The 21,138-nt window shown below is 54.0% G+C and overlaps 1 protein-coding gene and 1 long non-coding RNA gene across 3 annotated transcripts; one reads left to right on the top strand and one right to left on the bottom strand.

Moving 5' to 3' along the window:
• The first annotated feature begins 432 nt into the window (after positions 1-432).
• LOC129626263 (uncharacterized) lies at positions 433-5,495 on the top strand. Of its 2 annotated transcripts, XR_008701878.1 has the most exons (4): positions 433-545; positions 854-981; positions 2,140-2,236; positions 4,986-5,495. It is a non-coding gene; the product is annotated as an uncharacterized LOC129626263 (long non-coding RNA). The 2 variants fall into 2 exon arrangements; XR_008701877.1 differs by lacking the exon at positions 433-545 and having other exon boundaries at positions 614-981.
• Positions 5,496-17,932: 12,437 nt separating this feature from the next.
• Positions 17,933-20,542, bottom strand: NKX2-2 (NK2 homeobox 2). The gene is made up of 2 exons (XM_055545417.1): positions 20,284-20,542; positions 17,933-19,398 (listed from the first exon to the last, which is right to left on the bottom strand). Exons 1-2 carry the CDS (start codon positions 20,540-20,542, stop codon positions 18,836-18,838), a joined length of 822 nt encoding a protein of 273 aa, XP_055401392.1. The 3' UTR covers positions 17,933-18,835.
• Positions 20,543-21,138: the final 596 nt, after the last annotated feature.

A 21,138-nucleotide genomic window follows, 5' to 3' on the forward strand; every position in this document is an offset into this window, starting at 1 on the left:
AGGGCAGGGTCTTGAGAGAACTGGAGTCCTCTCAGTGGTAGGTGTTCTGTCCATGATACGAATTAATTCAATGATACTGCTTTCCTCCTGACATTCAGAGCTGCTACTCTAGGGGAAATAAAACATTTTAGAGGACAACAAGTGGAAATCTAGTTGATGTTTGTTGGACCCTCTGAAGGAGGTGGCAGGCAACCTCTCCCCCCACCTCTTTCCTCCTCTGTTTGCCTCTCCTTTGTCATTCCCCTCCTGCCTCGTCCTCTAGGACACTGAGTCCCAGACTTCAATGCCTTGCAAACTCCAGCGGTTCCTTCTTCAGCAGAGGTCTGTGGGGTTTTCCCTGCCTGGGCTCTCCTCATCCAGAGGGTGAGGGGCCCTCAGGTGGTGGTCCCGGGGCTGGGAGCCTGCCTTGGACACGGCCCTTCCCGTTCTGACTCCCTGACAGCAATGCTGCAGCTGATCTCCAGGATCACCTGCAGGAAAACCCACTTAGCCACAGCCAGGGCTGATTAAATTCCTCCCAGAGACTCCAGACTCATGTAAAGAATGTATGTTCCTTTTGGTAGCATCACTGTAACCCACCCTTATCCACAACTATCCTCCAGAATAATTGCATTAAAAGAACTTTTGCCTGCTTTGAGGTTTGCTTTCATTAGAACGGGCCTTGTGTTAGCTTAGATTGGTTTTGTCTGGAGCCAATCAGGACACTGAGCTGCTGATGACAAATGGATCCTTTCTGGTCCCCACGCTCCCTCCTCCATGGAAGGCGGCAGGGTTGGGGAGGGGGAGGACTGGAGTAGTGTTTCAGGTGAGCCGGCCCAAACGTATGAAATGTATGTTTGCTTCGTGCCTTCAGTGTGGCCTAGAGGAGCCGTCCACCAAGAGGCGTGAAAAGTGTAAGTGTTATTTGCTCAGTCGTGTCCGACTCTTTGTGACCCCATGGACTGCAGCCCACCAGTCTCCTCTGTCCATGGAATTCTTCAGGTAAGAATACTGGAGTGGGTTGCCATGTCCTTCTCCAGGGGGATCTTCCTGACCCAGGGATTGAACCCAGGTCTCCCTTGTTGCAGGCAGATTCTTTACTGTCTGAGCTACCAGGGAAGCCCACCAAGAAGCATGCATGATGCTTCATGTGATACAGTTGTAACAACTTAGGTTGGACTTTTGATTGATAGACGGTACTGGTGGTGATTTTTCTGAGCATCCCTCTCTGACACTTCACATTGTAAAAGATAATATTTGCCTTTTATTTGGTATAACCTGATAAGCCACTTCTTTTGTGGCTAGTAGAGCAGGAAGACTAAGATACCAGCTCTTAGGTTTGAAACCGACATCTGCCATTTACTATGCAATTTCAGGTGAGTAGTTTAAAATTCCCACGATATGGTTTTCCCATCTGTAAACTGGGTGCACTAAGTGGTACCAACCACACAGGGATGTATGTGTGAAGCAAGCTATGTTGCTTCAGTTGTGTCTGGCTCTTTGAGATTCTATGGACTGTAGCCTGCCAGGCTCCTCTGTCCATGGGATTCTCCAGGCAAAAATACTGGAGTGGGTTGCCATGCCCTCCTCCTGGGAGTCTTTCTGACCCAGGGATTGAGCCTGCATCTCTTACATCTTCTGCATTAGCAGGTGGGTTCTTTACCACTAGCACCACCTGGGAAGCCCACATAGGGCTGTAGTAAGGAGTAAATGAATTAATACCTATTAACCACTTGGAACAGTGTCTGAACATAGGAAATACTAAACAAATGTGCAGTATGATTATTAAAATTATTTTTTTTTCAAAGAATGATGAACAGTTGTCATCTAAAATTGACCTGTGACCTCACCACCCTTGTTTACAAACACAGTAAAAGACACAGCCCCCTGCACAATGTAGAAGCTTAAATCAGCACCCATATCACTTCTCTTCTTCAATATCAAGAACTCACCTTGCCAAGGTGAGGATCCCTCTGAAACAACAGGATACTTCAGAATCAGGACTTTGGATTTCAGCTGACCTGGGCAGATCATGTTGTGAATCTTTTCTCAATCTGCTTCATTTCCAAATATCAGCTCATGAAGATCAAAACCATCTTTGCTCTCCCTGTGGGTTTTGAGTAACTTGGATTCTTTCTTATAAAGTTTTGTTATTTCCAGGTGGAAGCTTACTTATACCCTGTGTCCCAAGAAATGACCCTCACCCCTTGGCCACATTTCTCCTGGGAAACTGGAGACAAAGGTCTTCTCCTTGAACGTGAGTATTTGGAGCCATCCTGGAACCTGGGCAGAGCAGAGGTCTGTGGCCACCTTTGGCACATTCTTAGTTGTTTTGAGGACCAGCTGCTATATCCTTTGAAATAAATTTCCAGTCAATAAACACAAAGATAATACCCACAAATTAAGATACAAACAGCATATTTTAAATTTATCTCATTTATCTCATCTCATACGTGTCTCAAAAACGTTTAAAAGCTGGAGGAGGAGGGAAAAGCATTCTGGGGTTGACCCAGCACCCAGCTTTCCACTTCCTTCCAGCCCCTCTCACCGCCATCACGTCACTCTTATAGACTTTCATCTTTGGGGTAGCCTTTAACGTTTGGTTTATCAAGACCAAACTGCCACCGTGAGAGATCACAGGTGAGGAGGGTGAAGGGATACCCAGAGCCGACCCTGGAGGTAATTTTGGAGATCACCCCGAACTCAGTCTCCAAGTGCATGAACTCTGTTCTAAGATATCTGCATATCCATGCAAAGGTGTCCAGGGTGAATGAGAGAAATACGAAATCACCACTAGGCCAACATCGCAGTAAAAGTCTTCATAGGCAAGATCCTTCACTGGATGACAAAATCTGCTGGCAAAAGCTCGAGGAGGATAACTGCCATGTTTACATGCCCCCCTCCAAATAAGATGCTTGTTCATTACCAATGGAAAGATGGTAACCTGGCCATGGAGACACCAGGAGGACCCCACTTCACCCAGATGGTCATCATCAGTGGTGAGACACATCAACTCCATGTCCCCCTGGCCTGACATTCTGAATCGAGGGGAACCCAGCTCCGCTTCTGCCGTGTGCTTCCCAAAGGGCACAATTTCAGTCTCAGGAGAAGATATCAGCTAAACCCAAACCGGAAGACACTCACAGGCAAATGACAAGTACTCTCTCTCTCTCTTTTTTTTTTTAAATTAAATTCTCTAGCTGTGGCATGCAGGCTCAGTTGCCCTGTGACATGTGGGATCTTAGTTCCCCGAGGCTTCCCCCGTGGCTCAGATGGTAAAGAATCTGTCTACAATGCAGGAGACCCAGATTTGATACTTGGGTTGGGAAGGTCCTCTGGAGAAGGAAATGGCAACCCACTCCAGTATTCTTGCCTGGGAAATCTCATGGCCAGAGGAGCCTGACAGGCTACAGTCCATGGGGCTGCGAAGAGTCTGACACGACTGAGTAACACTAACACAAAAGGATCAAACCCACAACCCCTGCATAACAAAGCAGATTCTTAACCTGGACCACCAGGGAAGTCCCTGACCAGAACTCTTAACTAAAAGTTTCAAAGTCATGAAAGACAAAGGCTGAGCAGCTGCTCAGATAGCAGACCTTGCACCTACATGGAAAGTGGGATCCTGGGGTAGGTCTGGGGCCAGAAAAAGGACGTTAGTGGGAAAAGTGGCGAAATCCAAGCAAAGTCTGTAGTTGGGCGTCTGGTTCCGACGTTCATCTCCTGGTGGTGCTGATCACCCTGTGGTGATGGGATAGGTTCGCCTCGGAGGAATCTGGGTCGGGCGCAAATGGAAATGCTCCCAAACTCTCCCTGAAAGTAAGGCCTTTCCTGATGACAAAATGCGTCATTGTTTGATTGGTGGACGTATCCAGACTAGCGGATTGTCAAGTGCATCACAGCAGTGCGGAAAAGAACTCTGTATTTGACAGACGTCTTGTCACAGAATATCCCAAATCTCGTCTTCGGAAAGCACTGTGGAGAACCCAGCAGTGTTTTCTTCCATTAAAGCTGTCTTCACTCCAGAAAACAAGATGAGCAAAGGCTCATCCAACCTGGTTACCAGCTTGAACACCCACTGGGGTACTGACCTTGAGGGACACAGGCAAACGCGTGTGTTTTTACTTATTGGAGTGTAGTTGTTTTACAGTGCTGTGCTAGTTTCTGCTGTAAAACTCTGTGGATCAGCTGTAAGTGTACATATATCCCCTCACTCTCGAGCATCCCTCCCGCCATCCCCCCATCTCGCCTCTTTTGGGTCATCACGGAGCACTGAGCTGAGCTCCCTGTGCCGTACGGCAGCTTCCCACGAGCTATCTACTTTATGCATGGTAATGTATTTATGTCAGTGCTGTTCTCTCCATTTGTCCCACCCTCTCCTTCCCCTCCATGTCCACAATCCTTTTTCTACCTCTGGATCCCTGTTCCTACCCTGTAAACAGGCTCATCTGTACCACTTTTCTATGAATAGATTGCACATATATGTATTAATATAGGATATCTGTTCTTCTCTTTCTGACTCACCTCATTCTGTATGACAGACTCTAGGTCCATCCACATCTCTACAGATGACTCAATTTTGTTCCTTTAATGGCTGGGTAATATTCCATTGTATACATGTACATCTTCTTTATTCATCTATCTGTCCAGGGACATTCAGGTTGTTTCCATGAAACTATTTTGTTTTTTACAAAGTTGGTCCAGAGACTTTTGTAAGATTGCACTTTTCACCCCTAGCGATTCCTGCAGGAGAGCTGAGCACAGTCTCTTCCTCAGGTTCATGGTAAACCAGAGCTCTCACAGTCACATGAGACTCGTTAGGTGACAAAACCAATGGAGGAAGAAGTCTGGGTCCCCCGCAAGAATCCTGGATTCATTGTCAACACACCTCAGAGTTCTTTCGTCACGACAATGGCTAAAGATCTGTGTAAGAGTGACATTAAATGAACACCTTCAATACCCACACTGCTGTGTGGCTTTCACAGCACTTTCTCATTTTATTTCAGCAGCAGCTGCAGACTGTGGAGGGCCTTTGGGGCCCTGACTCCTGCCCTGGGTCACCACCACCCTGGCTGAAGGTGGGATGAGAGCAAAGAAAAGCTGAAATATCCTGGTCCTACTCCTCAAACCTGCCACTTTTGACCCTCTCTGATTTTGGTTCCACATCAAAACTCTTTATTTCCTTAGAAAGGATACATATTGTGAAGCTTAAAAAAAACCTGAATTGTGTGCAAATGGCATATTGTGCTGTTTTACTCAGCGTAAGTGAGACGTCATAGCTTTTAGGATCAGGCTTTATCAAAATTTCAGAAGAATGCTCTACAACGTGGATATTTAATGTAAAACTAGGTTTTTAGCACCTGACACAACCATGAACAGCTTCATCGTGGCCATTACTAAACAGACATTAAAGTATTCATGTAAATTCTATTTGAATAACTTTCATGCCTTGTAAAATCTGAAGAACCTTTGAAATTGATGTGAGAATGTTTAAAGAAATAAATTTGCTTTTAAGACCAGCTTTATCAGAATCCATGAAGGTTATACTGTGGCATCAATGTGCATAGTATAAATGCTGGGGAAACAAAAAGAAAAAAAAACCCAAAGAATGAAAAAATTCCTGTTGGATGTCATGTTCCCTGTTTATTATTCTGCTGCTGCTGCTGCTAAGTCGCTTCAGTCGTGTCCAACTCTGTGCGACCCCATAGACCGCAGCCCACCAGGCTCCCCTGTCCCTGGGATTCTCCAGGCAAGAACACTGGAGTGGGTTGTCATTTCCTTCTCCAATGCATGAAAGTGAAAGTGAAGTTGCTCCCTTGTGTCCGACTCTTAGTGACCCCATGAACTGTGGCCACCAGGCTCCTCTGTCCATGGGATTTTCCAGGCAAGAGTACTGGAGTGGGGTGCCGTTGCCTTCTCCGGTTTATTATTCTGGGATCCTCACAAAAGCACCATTAGCACTGCCGCCTCCCACCTCTCAGCCGCAGGGTTGAACTCTGTCAGAGTCTCTTCCTCCAACTCAGCCATTAGGAGTAAGGATTCTGAGGAGAAAGGGTTGCTTTGTATATGTTGCACCCTCTGCTTTCGACGCTTTAGGTTATTGTTGCAAGATGAATGTTTATCCCATTTCTTCACTGGATTAATTAACCCAGCTTCCGCCTTGGTTTGAGCCCCCACCCCCATTGCCCAAGTCTCCATTAGAGCTTGCACTTCTCCTGTCCAGGTTGGGGGCACTTGACAACAGTGTTCATAATTGCTTTGTCTAATTGCGTGGGATCAGGGTGGTAAACTTTGCAAGGATGTTTGCCTCAAGAGTGCTCTTTCAGTTTGCCTTGTTATTCCCTCCTGTGGCTGATCTCATACCTCATTTCAGCCCACGACATCATGTCCCCTGAGGGAGTGACGCAGAATCGGGAGGGGCTGACAAGGGAGCCCCTCACCCTCCCACACGTCCATCCTGCCAGGGACAGGGCTGTCCCTCTCTGTCACCAGATGCACCTTCCAGGGAAGAAGGCAAATCCTGACTAGTCTCGTCCTGGTTCCCCCTGAGGTGATGAAGGGGACAACTGGTAGGAGAGAAGGGGTGGCTAAGAAAAGGGCTTAAATTACGGAGCTCTTCGTTTGCAGTTCCTCATCCCTGAGAGGTAGAACTGTATTCCAATCTAATTTATTTTACAATCTAAATTCATTCTTCTGAGAAGGGTTCTACAGGATTCTGAAGCCTGTCTAAAGGGCCTTTGGTCTACATGAGGTCAGGAACCTGTGGGCGGGGGCTCCAGCCCACCCTCCAGCCAAGGAAGAATGGGGGCTTCTGAGTGCCCCGTCCTTTCTCACCCGACCGCAGCCCAGCCCAGCCCACCCCAGCCAGATATGTAGTCAGGAATCAGCCAAGACTGTCCTAGTATATATATTTTAAAAACCTCTGTTTTCTTTAATGGAATTTTACCTAGCCTGTAGCATTTGTGACTGAAGGCAGAAAGTGTGTGAAAGGATAAACACACATCCTCAGTCCCACTCCATGCCCACCCCTTCCTCATCCCTTCCCCACCCCTTACTGCCATGGCCATTCATTTCAGAGCAAGAGGAAGGTTTCAGGAGAGCAGAAGTGTTAATTAGCGTTTTATCAAGGGGTAAATGTTTTTCTCTGTACGGCTCCCTCCTAACAGAAGATTGGTGTGGTTCAGATCTTCCTGGTCCTGTACGGAGCCTCTGGCCACATGTGATTAAACTTAAATTGGTAAAAATTAAATAAAATGGAAAACTCAGTTCCGCAGACTCACTAACTTCACTCCCAGGGCTTGACAGCCAACATGTGGCTGGTGACGACCACACTGGAGAACCAGATGGGGGGCACTGCCCTCGCTGCCCACATAGCCCCCCGGACAGAGGGTCTGAATCTTCCCTGCTCACTGCTCATCCGGAGCCCAGCCCAGCCCTGTCCGTCCATTTCGTCCTCTTCTCTCCAAACTCCTTGGTCCTCACTCCTCTGTGTGTTTGACCCTCCCCTCCTGCACCTGGCTGAAGTCCTCTGCATGAAGAGCTGTGTGCGATGGTTCCCATTGGGTGTCCAGCTCTACCGTTTTCAAATGATGTGACCCTCACGGCCTCCTTGTGATGCCCTTTGGATTCAGAAGGGCAGGTCAGCCATAATCAGGGGGGAAACAGGCCCAAGAGAATAACCAACCTGTCCGAAGTTGCACACAGACACAGCCATCTCCTGATTTTGGGTCCAGGCTCCTCACAGTCTGTGTATGCATCACAGTCGCACAGTCCTGGTTTGAAAGACGGGGAGCCCCCTGAGGGCCATGTGGATCGAGGTGGGAAGTGTGTGGGCGCTGCCCCCTGGCTGTGCAACGGGGCAGATGCTTCCCTCCCTGGGCCTTGGCTTCTTATTTGGAAATTCCAGGGAGGGAATTGCTATGAAATGAGGCTAAGATTTCTTCCACTTGGTCTACAGAAACTTTGGATTAACTTTTTACACGTATAGATTACTTTTTACTCTTCTCTCAAATGATTCAAAGACTATTTTTAAGATTTCCTGCCCTCATATTTGGGGTAGCCCCCCCATCCAGTGGTCATGATATTGATAATAGAATAATTGGATAATGGATAATAAATGGATAATGGATAATTGATAGGGGCTTTGGGCTTTCCTGATAGTTCAGCTGTTAAAGAATCCGCCTGCAATGTGGGAGACCTGGGTTCGATCCCTGGGTTGGAAAGATCCCCTGGAGAAGGGAAAGGCTACCCACTCCAGTATTCTGGCCTGGAGAACTCTATGGACTGTATAGTCCATGAGGTCACAAAGAGTTGGACACGACTGAGCTACTTTTTCACTTTTCACCTGGTGACACACTTGGGCTTGTCATCCAGGCCTCCACTTCCTGCAGCAGCAGCTCCAGTCTCCCTCCCCGTGGAGCCTGCCCACCTGCCGAGTCAGAAGCTGCATTTCTCCAAAGTCTCAGAGGATTGGTTTTCTCAAAGTCTGCAGAACTCTCATCCACACCCTGGGATAAGGACAAATGCAACTCAACAGAAACCTGCCTCCAGGGGACCAAGTGGACGCAGGGAGCTTGTCAAATCCTCCCAGTTTGGCTCTGGGGAGCGGGTCAGGTGTGGGGGTTCCCTTGGGGTCTGAGCCCATCTCTGTGCAGGAGTCCACGCCCTCCTACATCCATCCCAAAACGTGAGTGCGTGTTCAGAGAGCACTTTGGGCTCTGGGATCCACTCCCAGCCCCGTTCTTCCATCTAATTAATGCTGCCATGGAAGCTTTCTGGTGGGGGCGGCCTTCCTATGTGCACCCTGAGGCTCTGTGATGCCTGTGAAATTGGGAACAGAAATTGGGTCTGTGGGATACACAGGAATCAGGTGGATGCTGGGCAACGTGGCTGCCAGGCACTAAACGGCCTGAGGAGACACCACCCGTGGGGCCCTCCAGAGACCTAGAGAGACCCACTGTCTCCCATGTGTGGGAAAAAAGAACTGGACAGTTCTAATCCATCAGATTAGAACCTCTGGAAGTGGCTATTTTAGCCTAGAAGACAGGACCAGGTGGGAGTCAGGATAAAAATGTCTAATGAAGCCAGAGTGAAATTCAAAGTGAAAGATGACAAGGCTGAGACTCTGTCTCCACGGATCAGCCACTCGGGCCCCCATGACAACGTCCCACAGACGTGTGTGTTGAACAAGAGAAGTTTGTCTTCTCAGCCCTAGAGGCTAAAGCTCTGAGATCAAGGGGTCCGCAGCGCTGGTTTCTTCCGAGGCCTGTGTCTGCTGCCGTCCTGTCGCGTCCTTCTCACAGTTGTCCCCCTGCACATGTCTGAGTCCTGGTTTCCTCTTCCTATAAGGACAGCAGTCATATTGAACAAACACCCACCCTAACAATCTCATTTTTAAAATGATCTCTTTAAGACCCAGTCTCTAAATAGTCATGCTCTGAGGCCTGGGGGTTGGGACCACGATGTGTGAATCTGGGGACACTATTTGGTCCATCTGCACAGCCGTCTTGTGAATCATGAGCGGCTTCTGCCACATGTGGACATATGGTGTCCTGCGCTCCTGGACCAAGAGTCACTGTGAAGGCTGGAAGCCAACTGCCTCTCGGGTGTTTTAGCCCCAGAACCTGCCCAGTGGGTACCCTGCACACCACAGGGCACTCTCTGACCCCTCTCGGGGTGTGGGGGAGGGGGGAGGCAGAAATGTGGCCTGAGCTCAGAGATGCTGGGAGTCAGGCTTTCTGATGGGTGAGACCAAGTTGCTGGTCTTGAGGATGGGTCCTGAGGGGGACAACCGCCATCATTCTGCTCAGCTGCCCTGGGCTTGGCCTTGAGGAGCCAGAGTGACTGGACAGCTGGTATCTAGTCCCTAGGTCCCTCGTTACACAGTCACCTGGCTCACAGTTTTCTTGCCATCCCAAACTCTAGGGGTGGCATCCTAACAACTAGTTAGGATGGAAAGATGCATGAGTGGTGGTCACCCCAAGGAAGAGGCCACTGAGGTGAGTCAGAGGTCAAGGGTAGTCCCGAGAGGCCAATGCCAGTTCCAGAATGAAGGTACCCTGAGAGCTCAAGTAAGTGTAGTGCAGTGTGAAAGTGAAGTCGCTCAGTCCTGTCTGACTCTTTGTGACCCCATGGACTATAGCCTACCAGGCTTCTCCGTCCATGGGACTTTCCAGGCAAGAGTACCAGAGTGGGTTTCCATTTCCAGGGATTGAACCCAGGTCTTCCGAATTGCAGGCAGATGCTTTACCCTCTGAGCCACCAGGGTAGCACAGAGTGGGGTCCCCTAAATTAGACCCTGAGACAAAGATTCATGTGCAAATAGTTAATAAGGGAGAGGGCCCTGGGAGGACCATCAGGAAGTGGTGGGAGAGATGGAAGGGGGCTGGTTTCTTGTGTGGACCACCACCAAAGGGAGCTGGTGACCCCAGGCCTGCCCGGCATCCTGGGCTCTAGCATCCTCCTGCTCCTCCTGCCACATGACCTGGACGCCTCACCCATGTGACCTGCGGTGCTGGCCCCTGCAGCAGTCCCTGGAGCCACTCCCTCCATCCAAATCCACCACAGTGGGACCTTCAACTGCAGCATTTCAGGTTGGAAGGAGCTGGCTGTATGACTGCTGGAGAAGGGCCAGCTATTTCTGAAAGGTGCTTTCACAGTTGGACTATCTGGTATCTGAAACAAAAATTGGATTTCTTGGGCTTTGCCTTGTATGTCTATCCCTATCCTCCCAACTTTTTATGTTGGTATATGCCAAGGCCATTCCTTTATGTTGCAGCTTGCAGAGTTAAAGAAACATGGAGAGGTCTGGAAGCAAACACTTAAGTAAAATGCCTTTAATACTTCTTGTAAATTTTTCAGGTTAAGACCAGCAGCAGAACCAACAGAACATAACTTATTTTCCATTTCCCACACATCAGGTAAAAGACGGATAATCATTTAAAGATACAAATATGAAAGTGAAAGTTGCTCAGTCCTGCCTGACTCTTTGCAACTCCATGGACTATACAGTCCATGGAATTCTGCAGGCCAGAATACTGGAGTGGGTAGCTCTTCCCTTCTCCAGGAGATCTTCCCAACCCAGGGATGGAACCCAGGTCTCCCACACTGCAGCAGATTCTTTACCAGCTGAGCCACAAGAGAAGCCCAAGAACACGGGACTGGGTAGCCTATCCCTTCTCCAGGGGATTTTCCTGACCCAGGAATCAAACTGGGGTCTCCTACATTGCAGGTGGATTCTTTACCAACTGAGCTATCAGGGAAACCTGAAGATAAGATCCTTCGGTAATTGAAAATCAATTGCTCTTTGTACAGGGCAATTGTCATCAGTCTGGGGGGGGGGGGGCGGTGTGCAGAGGGGAACTGTGTCACCAGAACTGGGGAGATGGCAGGCCACAGGCCTGGAGCTGAGAACAGACTCAGAGGGAGGACCCCCAGCCTGTTCTCCCTCAGTTCTTGGGGTGCACTTGCTGGCCCAGCATGGCCCCAGGGAGGGAGCTGCAGTGTTGGCTTCTCTGAGGGAGTCAAGGGGCTGGGACCTGAGTGCTGGCTGTGGGCTGGAAACCCCAAACTCTGCTCTGTGGAGGAGCTTGCCACCCAGCCATCTTCTGCGGAACAGGAGGGAGCCTCCGGGCACTCCCACCCTGCCCCTCCTCTCCTGAAGTAGCACAGAGCACCTGCTAAACCTCCTTCCACCCTCTGGACCACTTCTTTGCCAGGACACTGCCTGGTTCCTAGGGGTAGGTACTTCTTGGAGACCTAGTTTCCTCATCTGCAGGAGCACAGGTTAGGGGTGATGATCAGATAAGATGATGTAGGAAGAACAGCATAAGATGCATAAGATGAAGTAGGCAGCAGCGGATACTCAGTAAACGGTGGTTGCCACGACCTCCTGGTATGGGGCTGAGGTCAGAGAACCAAGTTTCCCACCATTCACCCTACAAGGTGAAACAGCAGCAAAGGAAGAGGTGGTGGTTTCTTTCACCTAAGCCTTTCAGAAATATCCCAGCAGGAAGGAACACTTTGGGAGTGATGGAAATGTTCTGCGTCCTGATTGTGGAGTAGCGGTGACACCGGGATGGCGTCAGTAGCCCGGGGAAGGGAAAAAGTGCTTGGGCTGGGTGGATATACCTTTAGACTCTTCTATCACAGCTCCAGGCGCCGAGTTCAAGGGCAGAGAGTTTTAACTTCTCTGGAATCAAGGGCAGAAAGTTTCAAAGTTTCTGGAATTAAGCCTGAGCAATCTTTCCTGCCTTCTCCCAAATAAGTGGACACACCCACCCGCACGCCCCAACCTTGGCGTAAAGGACGCCTCACCCACCCAGCTCCTGTCCGCGGGTGTCCAAGCTCCACTGCCCTGACAGTCTGGACGGCGCCCGCCGCCGGCCTTTTCTTATCCAATCGCGCCACCCCGCGGACACCCTGGGCACTGCCGCCTCCCCGACTTGCCACCCCCCTCGCGGCGGGTGTGGAAGGCGGGGGGTTTCAGAAAGTAAAGGCACGCACGTGTGGGAGACTCGCGCTCCTCGGACAGGAGGCAGTTTCACGTCGGGCATTCCCGGGACAATCAACCAAACGCGCTGCAGCTGCGGGCCCTGGGCTCGGCGGGCGGACGTGGCCGCATTGAACCCGTCCAGCCCCCAGCCCGCTGTCCCCCGCACCCAGCTTCTCAGGAGACACCCAGGGGCCGGCGCCCTTCCTACCATCGGCGAATCCGGAGCTCCCACCGGGGCCTCAGCGCCGGGGGCGGCTCTGAACAGGGGTGGGGGGCGCCGTCCTGCCTCCCTCGCTCGGACCCCAGCGTCCGGCGTCGGCACGGCGTCTCCCTCTGGTGGCCGGACGGCGCAACTGCATCACCCACCTTGCGTTCCCCGGAGCGGCCAGCGGCTCGGAGGGCTCACCACCCACCGTGCGCCCCGCGGAGCGGCCCGCCGCACCTGCACCGGATTGGGATCCAGGACCAGCGGCAGTGGCTGCAGCCCCCGACTCGGTGGTGAGCGACAGGTGAGGGTCTCTCCTTCCTAGGACACTGCCCCCCACCCAAGCCCAGCCCTCCAGCGCTCCAGCCCTCCATCCAAATCGGAATTCCCTTTCAGCATCGCTCTTTTATTCCCTGAACCACTTGGAGCCACCATTCGCCCGCCCTTACAGGGACTGACACGTGCGAGAAGTCGTCTCGGGGTGGTGGACCCCACTCCCTGAGGCCCGTCGCGGAGCCCTCCCCGTGGCCAGCGGGCGCCTGGACCGCAGGACGGCTTTGCTGTTTATGCCCAAATGTAATGCAGACTGGGGAGAGGACTGGCACGTCCTTGGAGGGAGAAGGATGGAGGGAAAATTACAATCGAGTAAACGAGTGGTCCGCAAACGTAGGTGGCCCCATCGACGAGCGGCACCTGCCGAGCTCGCCGCCGATTTACACACTCTAATCCGGGTTCGGAGCCGCCGACTCCTCACTGGGCCTGGTTGCGCCTTGGTGGAAAGGCGGTCGGGGACCTCGAGGAGGGGCGTGGCTGCCTCCCGGCGCTCTCCCGGGGCGTGGGGGCGAGGCTGGGCACGCCGAGGGGCTGGAGCGCCTCCTGGCGGCGGCGCGCGGCCCGCGCGGGGGTCTCCTACCCTCTACCCCGGCCCGTGCGTCTCCGGGTTCCCTGCACAGCTGGTGGCCGGCGGGCCTGCATTTCTTGACTTGCTCGGGTGGCGGCGCCGAGGCCTATTCGTCTCTTTATTAATAGTGATGCCCCGGGAGGAAGGGGGAAAAAAAATGAGTCCTTAAAAACCATACAGGATAGATGGGAGAGGAAAGTGTGTGTGCGTGTGTGTGTGTGAGAGAGAGAGAAAATTGGGGCGTTGGTGAAAGCAATAAAACTCAGATCGCTTCCTTGGAGAGATAGCGGTGGCTATAATGCGCTGGGGGATCAGGGGTTTATTTGCAGATCCTGGATAAAAGATGATATATCGACACAGTTTAGAGTGTCATTGCGCTCGGCCTCTCAGGAAGCCACAAGTACATATTTCCTGAAATACCGGCCAACACAATATCTAATCCACACGGCACTTAAGCACGGGAGAGGAACCTCGGCATCTCCAAAGTTCTGGGCCCCGGAGACCCCACCCGGGCTGGATCGGGTGCGCCCGGACCCTCCTCCCCTAGTCTTTGTTTTCAGGCCAAGTATCACTTAGTGTAGGGCTTTAATAAATACGTCTGAGAACTGTCCTTATGCTCGGTAAATATTGGATTAGCTTTTCAATGACCAGGCTCTTGAAAAGGCTGGAGAAATCCACACCAGGTCTCGACTAAGCCCAATAGTCAATAGGTAAGGAAAAGACTGTTTCCTTGGCTGGGGTGGGGAGTGTGGCGATGGGGGGTTCCTACTCTTATCAAGTTAGAGGATTCTACTAAACATGACAGCAGTTGTGGGGGAAAGAAAAACAAAGGGGGTGGTCGCCTGAAATTTGGATGAGCTGGAATTTCTGCCTGGAAACCTTGATGGATTCTATTTCTATTTCCATACAGCGCACAGCCTAAGCAAGAATTCGTTTTGTCTAACACGTTTTTTGTTTGGGGACTCCTTAAGAGAATTTCTGACTTGGCTCTAGGGACAAGGTATGACCCAAAAGCTCTCTGACCGCCCCCACTAACTTTGGAGTGCCTAGGTGAGTCAAGTCCCACTCTGCCTCCGTTTTCCAAAGACAACGATGCAGGAGACATTGAGAATTAAAGAGGAAGTCCCTTTCTCCTCCAGCACGGAGGTGCTGGTCGTTAAAGAAGTTTCTAAACCGGTTTCCAGTGGTAGCACCGAGATGCCAGGAGGGTCCGGTGCATAATTTGAATGACAGGGGGTTGGTCACTGAGGGGTCCCGCAGGGTGAAAGCCGGCTCAGACCGGCTGCAGCGGAAATCCAAGGGTAAAGAGTCCCTTGGCGTCCCTGACCCTCTACGGCAGTGCTAGGAGGGCTGGCTCCGTGCGCCCAGGCGTCAGGACGCGTCCAATTCAGGAACAAGAGACCTGGCTCTTCATCTACCCTAGAGCCAAGAAGCTGGTGGCCTCGGCGCTTCTCCCCGCGCTGGGCACCTCGGTGTCCTCCTGCGCCTGGCACGGTCCACTGGCCTCTACTCCAGGCTCCTAGACAGGAGAGGCCTAGCCGCTAGCTGCGCTCCCCGGAGCCCTCAAAGCGCGCGCAAGGAGCCCCGACCCTGAACGCGGACGTACACAGACTCGAGCCCCAGCTTAGCGCCAGTATTTGCTAGAGGGACCGAGGCAGAGACAGAGAAAGAGAGAGATCTCCAGCTCTCAGAGTGTCACGGGGCCTAGGCGGGGCAAGCGCCCTCTGAGGCCATCAAAGACAGGGGTGGCTGTTTCCCCCTCCTCCAGCCTCCTCCCCAATAGATATAGCACGAATTTTTAATGCGTCTTCCTTTCACAGACAACAATACAGGGTTTGAAAGCCGGACACAATTTGGGTTTTGTGCGGGTCCCTCCTCGCGCTCCCTTGGCCCAGCTGGCCATATGGAATCCAGCATGGAGCCCGAGGATGACAAAGGGACCCAGTGACGGGCCCAACAAAACCCCAAGGAGACTTCTGCCTGACTCTGGGATTCACTGCCCGCGATAAGCGCGCTGAATGGTGCGGGGTGGAGGGGCGGAGGGTGGGCCCCTTCTCCCTCTTCCCCTCTCTGTCCCCTGCGATCCTTTCTCTGTCCCTTTTTAATATGCACGCCTCTAACATCCCCGGCTCCCAGCTCTCCCATTGTGCCGTTTTGTGCGGCCCCGCTGTAGATTGGGCGAAGATAGACTGCTGAAGCGAACCCGGCGCCGGGTGCGCTCCCAGGGCGCTGGGGTTAGGGCCACACAGGCTCTGCGGGCGCTTTTATTGACTCCGTGGGGACCCGAGGACAGAGAGAGGCGGGCGTCGGGCCCACCTCCCGGGCTCCGAGCCGCTGGAGCGCACACCCAGACAGCAGGCCCGAGGCCTGGCCACCGCCCCAAATGTGCCCTCAAAGCGCACACGTGGAAGCCTGCAAGAACTTGGCCCTTCCACGCTGCCTCCTTCCTCGCTGGAGGCCTGGCGGGGGCGGGGGGCAGGCGCCTACGATCATTTTTGGCTTCCAGAAGTTTGGGTCCTGAAACAGTCAAAAGCAGCCAAGTCTTGGGGCTGTGCCTCGGGTCTCCTGACAACCCTACTCCAACAGGCTGAGAACTCTCACTTTCCCGGCGGGCGGATGGGGTTATAGGGAGGTTACTAGAGGAATGTTGAGTGGTTGGTTGGTAGTTGGGCAAGCTGGGCATTGGCACACACGATTTGGGAATTCTCCTAGCTTTTTCAAAGAGCAAAATATAAAACTTCAAACGTTTCCACGCTAGGGTGGGGAACAAAGGCAGACTTTCCAGCATTTAGGAAAACCTGGAAGAACCCAGTCGAACCTGGAGAGGAGAAAGGACATTTAGGAGGATATTCGCAAGACTCCAGCGCCCTCAATTATCCAGGGGTGGCTGCACAACGCGGGAAGAGCGTGTAATCACGTCCCGGGCGGGTGGCGTTGAGTGCTATTGACGCGCCGATTTGGTCACACGGATAATCATGTTTGCTTTAGATATTGAATTAAATCTGATCATCAACTACAGGCAGCGAGTAAGTCAGCTGGGACCGGCTCCTTTTGCTCTGCCCCTTCGCCCCGCGTCCGCCCCCCCCTCTCCCCCAGCCACGAAGGTGGAGCTCGAGAAAAAAAAAATTGCTTCCGAAAGGGGCCGACTTCCAATATCCCGAGGCGTCTCCCAGCTCTGGCTGGGCTCTGAGCTTCGGAGCCTCGAGCGTTTAAGGAAATCAGCGAGATAACAGGAGATAGGAGGCCCTATCCCCGAGTCCTCGGGGCCCTCTGCGATGCTCCCCGGGTATGCGCCGGCGTCCTTCAGGGAGCTCTCCCGGCGACAAGGGTGGGATGGAATCTGACCTCTAACGAGGGAAGGACTGAGGCGCCCTCCCCCGGGCGAACTTGGGCTGTGTGCTCACCTCCCGCTCCCCTCACCGTAGCTCAGGAGGCCGGGGCGCACCACCCCACCCCAGATCCCTACTTTCTAGCGAGCAATTCGCTCAGCTTCACGCCAGAGAGCTGGTCTTTGGGGGTACCGCGCACAGCCGAATGCTACTAAGGGATGAGGCCCGGCATCCAGTCCGGGGAGACAGGCAGGAGACGCGGAAAGAGGGGATGCAAGGAAGGCTCCGGTTAGCAGGGATCGCCTCCGGCTCCCTCTGCCTGGCTCTCCCCGGGCTAGAAGCCTGGCGAGGCCACCGCACACCCCTGTCGCCCGCGCCCCGGTCCCTGCGTCCCTCCTTGTAGCCTAAGCCTGGAGCGCCCCGAAACCCATCCCACGCCTCCGCGCCCAGGTCTGGGAGCCTCCTCTTAGGCCACCTCCCGACCCCGGGCAAGGGGGTTGTGGATTGGAGAGAAGACGACCGGTCTCAACCTCAGCGCTCCCTCCCCTTCTTCGCACGAGCTAAATCAAATGCAACAAAGTGAAAGTCACGAGTGTAGTGGCATCAACAGCTCCCCAGGCTGAAGGAGCCACTCGTAGATTTGGGCAACCGAGGAAGGTTTGCTCTTCTCGCCTTCGAGTTTTCCAAAGTCATTCTTCCTCCCGCGCCAGGACGCAGCCGCCCGGAGGCAGACCGGGGGCGAGGCCGAGAGAAGCCGGGCGACCCCGGGCGGCCGCTCGGCCGCTCACAGGCCCGAGGCCCGGCGCTCCCGCCTGAGGTCTGGTGTCCCAGGGCCGAGGCGCGGTGCCTGACACGCCCGCCCGGGTGAGGCCTGTTCCCGCTGCCTCTGCCGCGCCCCGGGTGCCCCGGCCTCCAAAGGATGATGGGGGGCGCGCGGCCCGCGCGGCCTGGCCCGGCTCCTTGCCCGAGGCCTCAGGCCCGGCTCGGGGCGACAAAGTAAGACAGAACCGGAGGGCCGGGCTTGGTTTTTTTTAAACACAGGATTTTTATTAAAATTCTTATTTAAAAAAATTGAAAGCTTTCAGCGCCCGGCGCTCTTGGGGAACCGCACGGAACCGCTGAACTCCAATTTCCGGGGCTCAGGCCCCAGAGGATGGGGCAGGGGGGCTTCTCGCTCGCCTACATCATGTTTTCCTTTTGTCATATTTGAGAAATGTTTGCACTGAACAAAATTTAAAAATATATAAAGAAAAGAAAGCAGGAGTAACCAAACAGAAGCAAACCAAAACAAACCACAAAGAAAGGAGTTGGGCCCGGAGGGGTACGGGCCCTTCCTGAAGGTCATTTTGGCAACAATCACCACTGATATTTACAACGAAAAGCGAAATCTGCCACCAGTTGTCAGAACGTTTACATGGCCATAAATATTTAGCATTTTCTTAAAAAAAAAAAAAGGAGAAAAAATCCTCTATATTTTTAAAGTGTTTTCCACTTGCTTTAGAAGAAGACGCTGACAATATCGCTACTCACACAAACGTATTTTACAAAATTCACAAAAGCAGGGCGCGGGGGTGGGGGGTCTTTTTCTCCTTCTCGAGTGAGGAAGTTAACGTTGGGACCATTAGGTCCCCGGGGAGAAGCAGAGAAGCGAAGCTGCGCAAACATTCTGTAAACACGGCTTAGGGTTCAGCCATCTCCAATGGTTCAAACGGAGAGAGGGGTGAGGCGGAGCTGGGTGGGTGGAACTGCCTCTCCAAGGAGGTGCAGGCCAACTCTTGGCGCCTCTCCGACGAAGCCGAGAGTCAACTCGACTCCATAATAATAATTATAATAATATAATCACCACCGTACGGGCCGAGAGTCCTCCGCGCCTCCGCCGCCGGGGTGGGGCCTGGGCCTGGGGCCTCGAGTCTGGGAGGGGCGGGCGCTCACCAAGTCCACGGCTGGGCCTGGACCAGGGGGTGTGCTGTCGGGTACTGGGGGGCGCCGGCCGAGCTGTACTGGGCGTTGTACTGCATGTGTTGCAGAGACTGCGCGCTGTAGGCCGAAAAGGGGATGCCCGCCTGGAAGGTGGCTGCTGCCAGGTCCTGGGCTTTGAGCGCGTGGCACGGCTTGCCGTCCCTGACCAAAACGGGCACGGCCACCCGGCGCGGTGAGGGCAGGGGCGTCACCTCCATACCTTTCTCGGCCCGGGCGCGCTTCATCTTGTAGCGGTGGTTCTGGAACCAGATCTTCACCTGCGTGGGCGTCAGGCGGATAAGGCTGGCCAGGTGCTCGCGCTCGGGCGCCGACAGGTACCGCTGCTGCCGGAAGCGCCGCTCCAGCTCGTAGGTCTGCGCTTTGGAGAAGAGCACCCGCCGCTTCCGCTTCTTGCCGGCGTCCCCCCCGCCGCCGGGGGTCTCCTTGTCATTGTCCGGTGACTCGTCGGCCGATGGCTCCGGGGACTTGGAACTTGAATCTTGGGGCGCCGCGCCGGCCGCCAGCCCGTGCACTGGAAGAGAGGGAAGTCTATCAGGCGCCTGTAGGCCCCTTGCGCCCTGGATCCTCCGCGCGCCCTCTGCCCCGTGCGCCCTGCAGGCCGGCCCGGCTGCCTTCGCCCAGACCCTCGCCCTGCTCCACACCGGATGGAACTGTCGGCGTCTCCCCGCTTCCCTGGGGGAAAGAGAAGAGGCAGGAGTAGGGGCTCGGGGCTCTGGTTTCTAGGGGTTCCCCCAGGATGGGTGCGTATTTGGGGGGGGCGGGGAGGAGTGGCGCGCAGAAGAGATCACCGCGGGTTATGGGCTCCGGCCCCCTTAAGCAGTTTCCTCTCCGGAGAGACGTGGGCAGATTTTTAAAAGAAAAAACCCACAATCCCGGCATTGATCGGGTCGGCCATTTAAGGCAGGTTTTTGGGGGCTTTCGTTTCTGCTTTCCGACTTTCTGGACACCCTCCGCACCGCACAAAGCAGCCTCTATGAAACGTGGAGGGGGGGTAGGGTGAGCTATTTATACCCGGGCCACCCTCTCCCCGTACCCCGAGGCAGGCTAGCCCGCTCCAGGCTGGTCATCCCCGGCAGTCGGAATGGGGGAGGGGGCCCCGGCCCGAGCCGTCAGTCCCGGTTGACGTCTGTAACCGGCCCTTGGGAGGTACTCCCCTCCCCCCCCTTCCTCCTAATTTCTCTTTGGAAAGAACTTGAGACCAAGTGTCTCCCCCTCACTCCCATCCAAGGGGCGTCTGGCGAGGCGGGAAGAGAACAGGGCATCCCAAACAAGCGTTAGGCATCTTTCCGGAGGCGCAGGGTGAGGGATCCGGCTCACGGGGCCCCTTCCCCTTCCTCTCCCTGCGTCCGGTCCGGGCTGCGGTCACCAGCCGCGGCAGCCCAGCTGCGCTACTTACGCGAGTACTGAAGGCCCTCGGTGCTGGCCAGCCAGCGCGTGTACGGGTTGTCGCTGCTGTCGTAGAAGGGGTTCTTCAAGGGCAGGCTCTGCACTGTGTCCAGGGCGCCCTGCCCCAGCGGCCCGGCCCTCTTGGCGGGCTCCGGCCCCTCGTTCTCCTCCTCCGGCCCTTCGGCCACCGAGCCCTCCTCATCGTTGGTGTCCGGCAGGTCCAAGATGTCCTTGACCGAAAACCCCGTCTTTGTGTTGGTCAGCGACATGGCCCGGACCCCGCAATTTATGCCGCAAAGTTGTAGCTTCACTTGATCAATTCGTGGCGCTCCCAGTAGGGGAGGGGGAGGGGGTATGGGGAGAGGGGTTGGGGGAGGGGAGGGGGGATGGGCTTTAATTAGAGAGATTATTATGTTTAAGAAAGAGAAAGAAACTCTCGGAGAGGGGAGAGGGGGGAAAAAAGCCCCAGGCGTTGTCGGTGTCTTCTCTACAGGCACGCGGAAATGGACGCGGGGTGCCGGGCGGCCTGCGCGCCAGCGCCGCGGGCCGGGCCCGAGTTTGTAACTCCAGGAGGGGTGCCAAGGCGGCGTCAGCTCCGGCGGCCGCTCGGCGCGCGGTGGCGGCTGGTGGCGAGGAAAAAATGGGCCATTGCCCGAGCGATCAGTCCATATAAGGCTGGGCTCCACTCACGAACCTGGGGAGAGGGGGGGAAGAGGGGGAGAAAGAGAGGGAGGGAAAGAGAGACTGAGGGAGGGAGGGGGAGCGAGAGAGGGAGCGAGAGAAGGGTGAAAAAAAGGAGGGGGGAGACATTAAAACGCAAAGGTTGGACACGTGTGGGCGGGTCTTGGAAGTCAAGTGGATGAAG

Source organism: Bubalus kerabau, chromosome 13, assembly GCF_029407905.1.
Source record: "Bubalus kerabau isolate K-KA32 ecotype Philippines breed swamp buffalo chromosome 13, PCC_UOA_SB_1v2, whole genome shotgun sequence".
Lineage (NCBI taxonomy): Eukaryota > Metazoa > Chordata > Mammalia > Artiodactyla > Bovidae > Bubalus > Bubalus kerabau.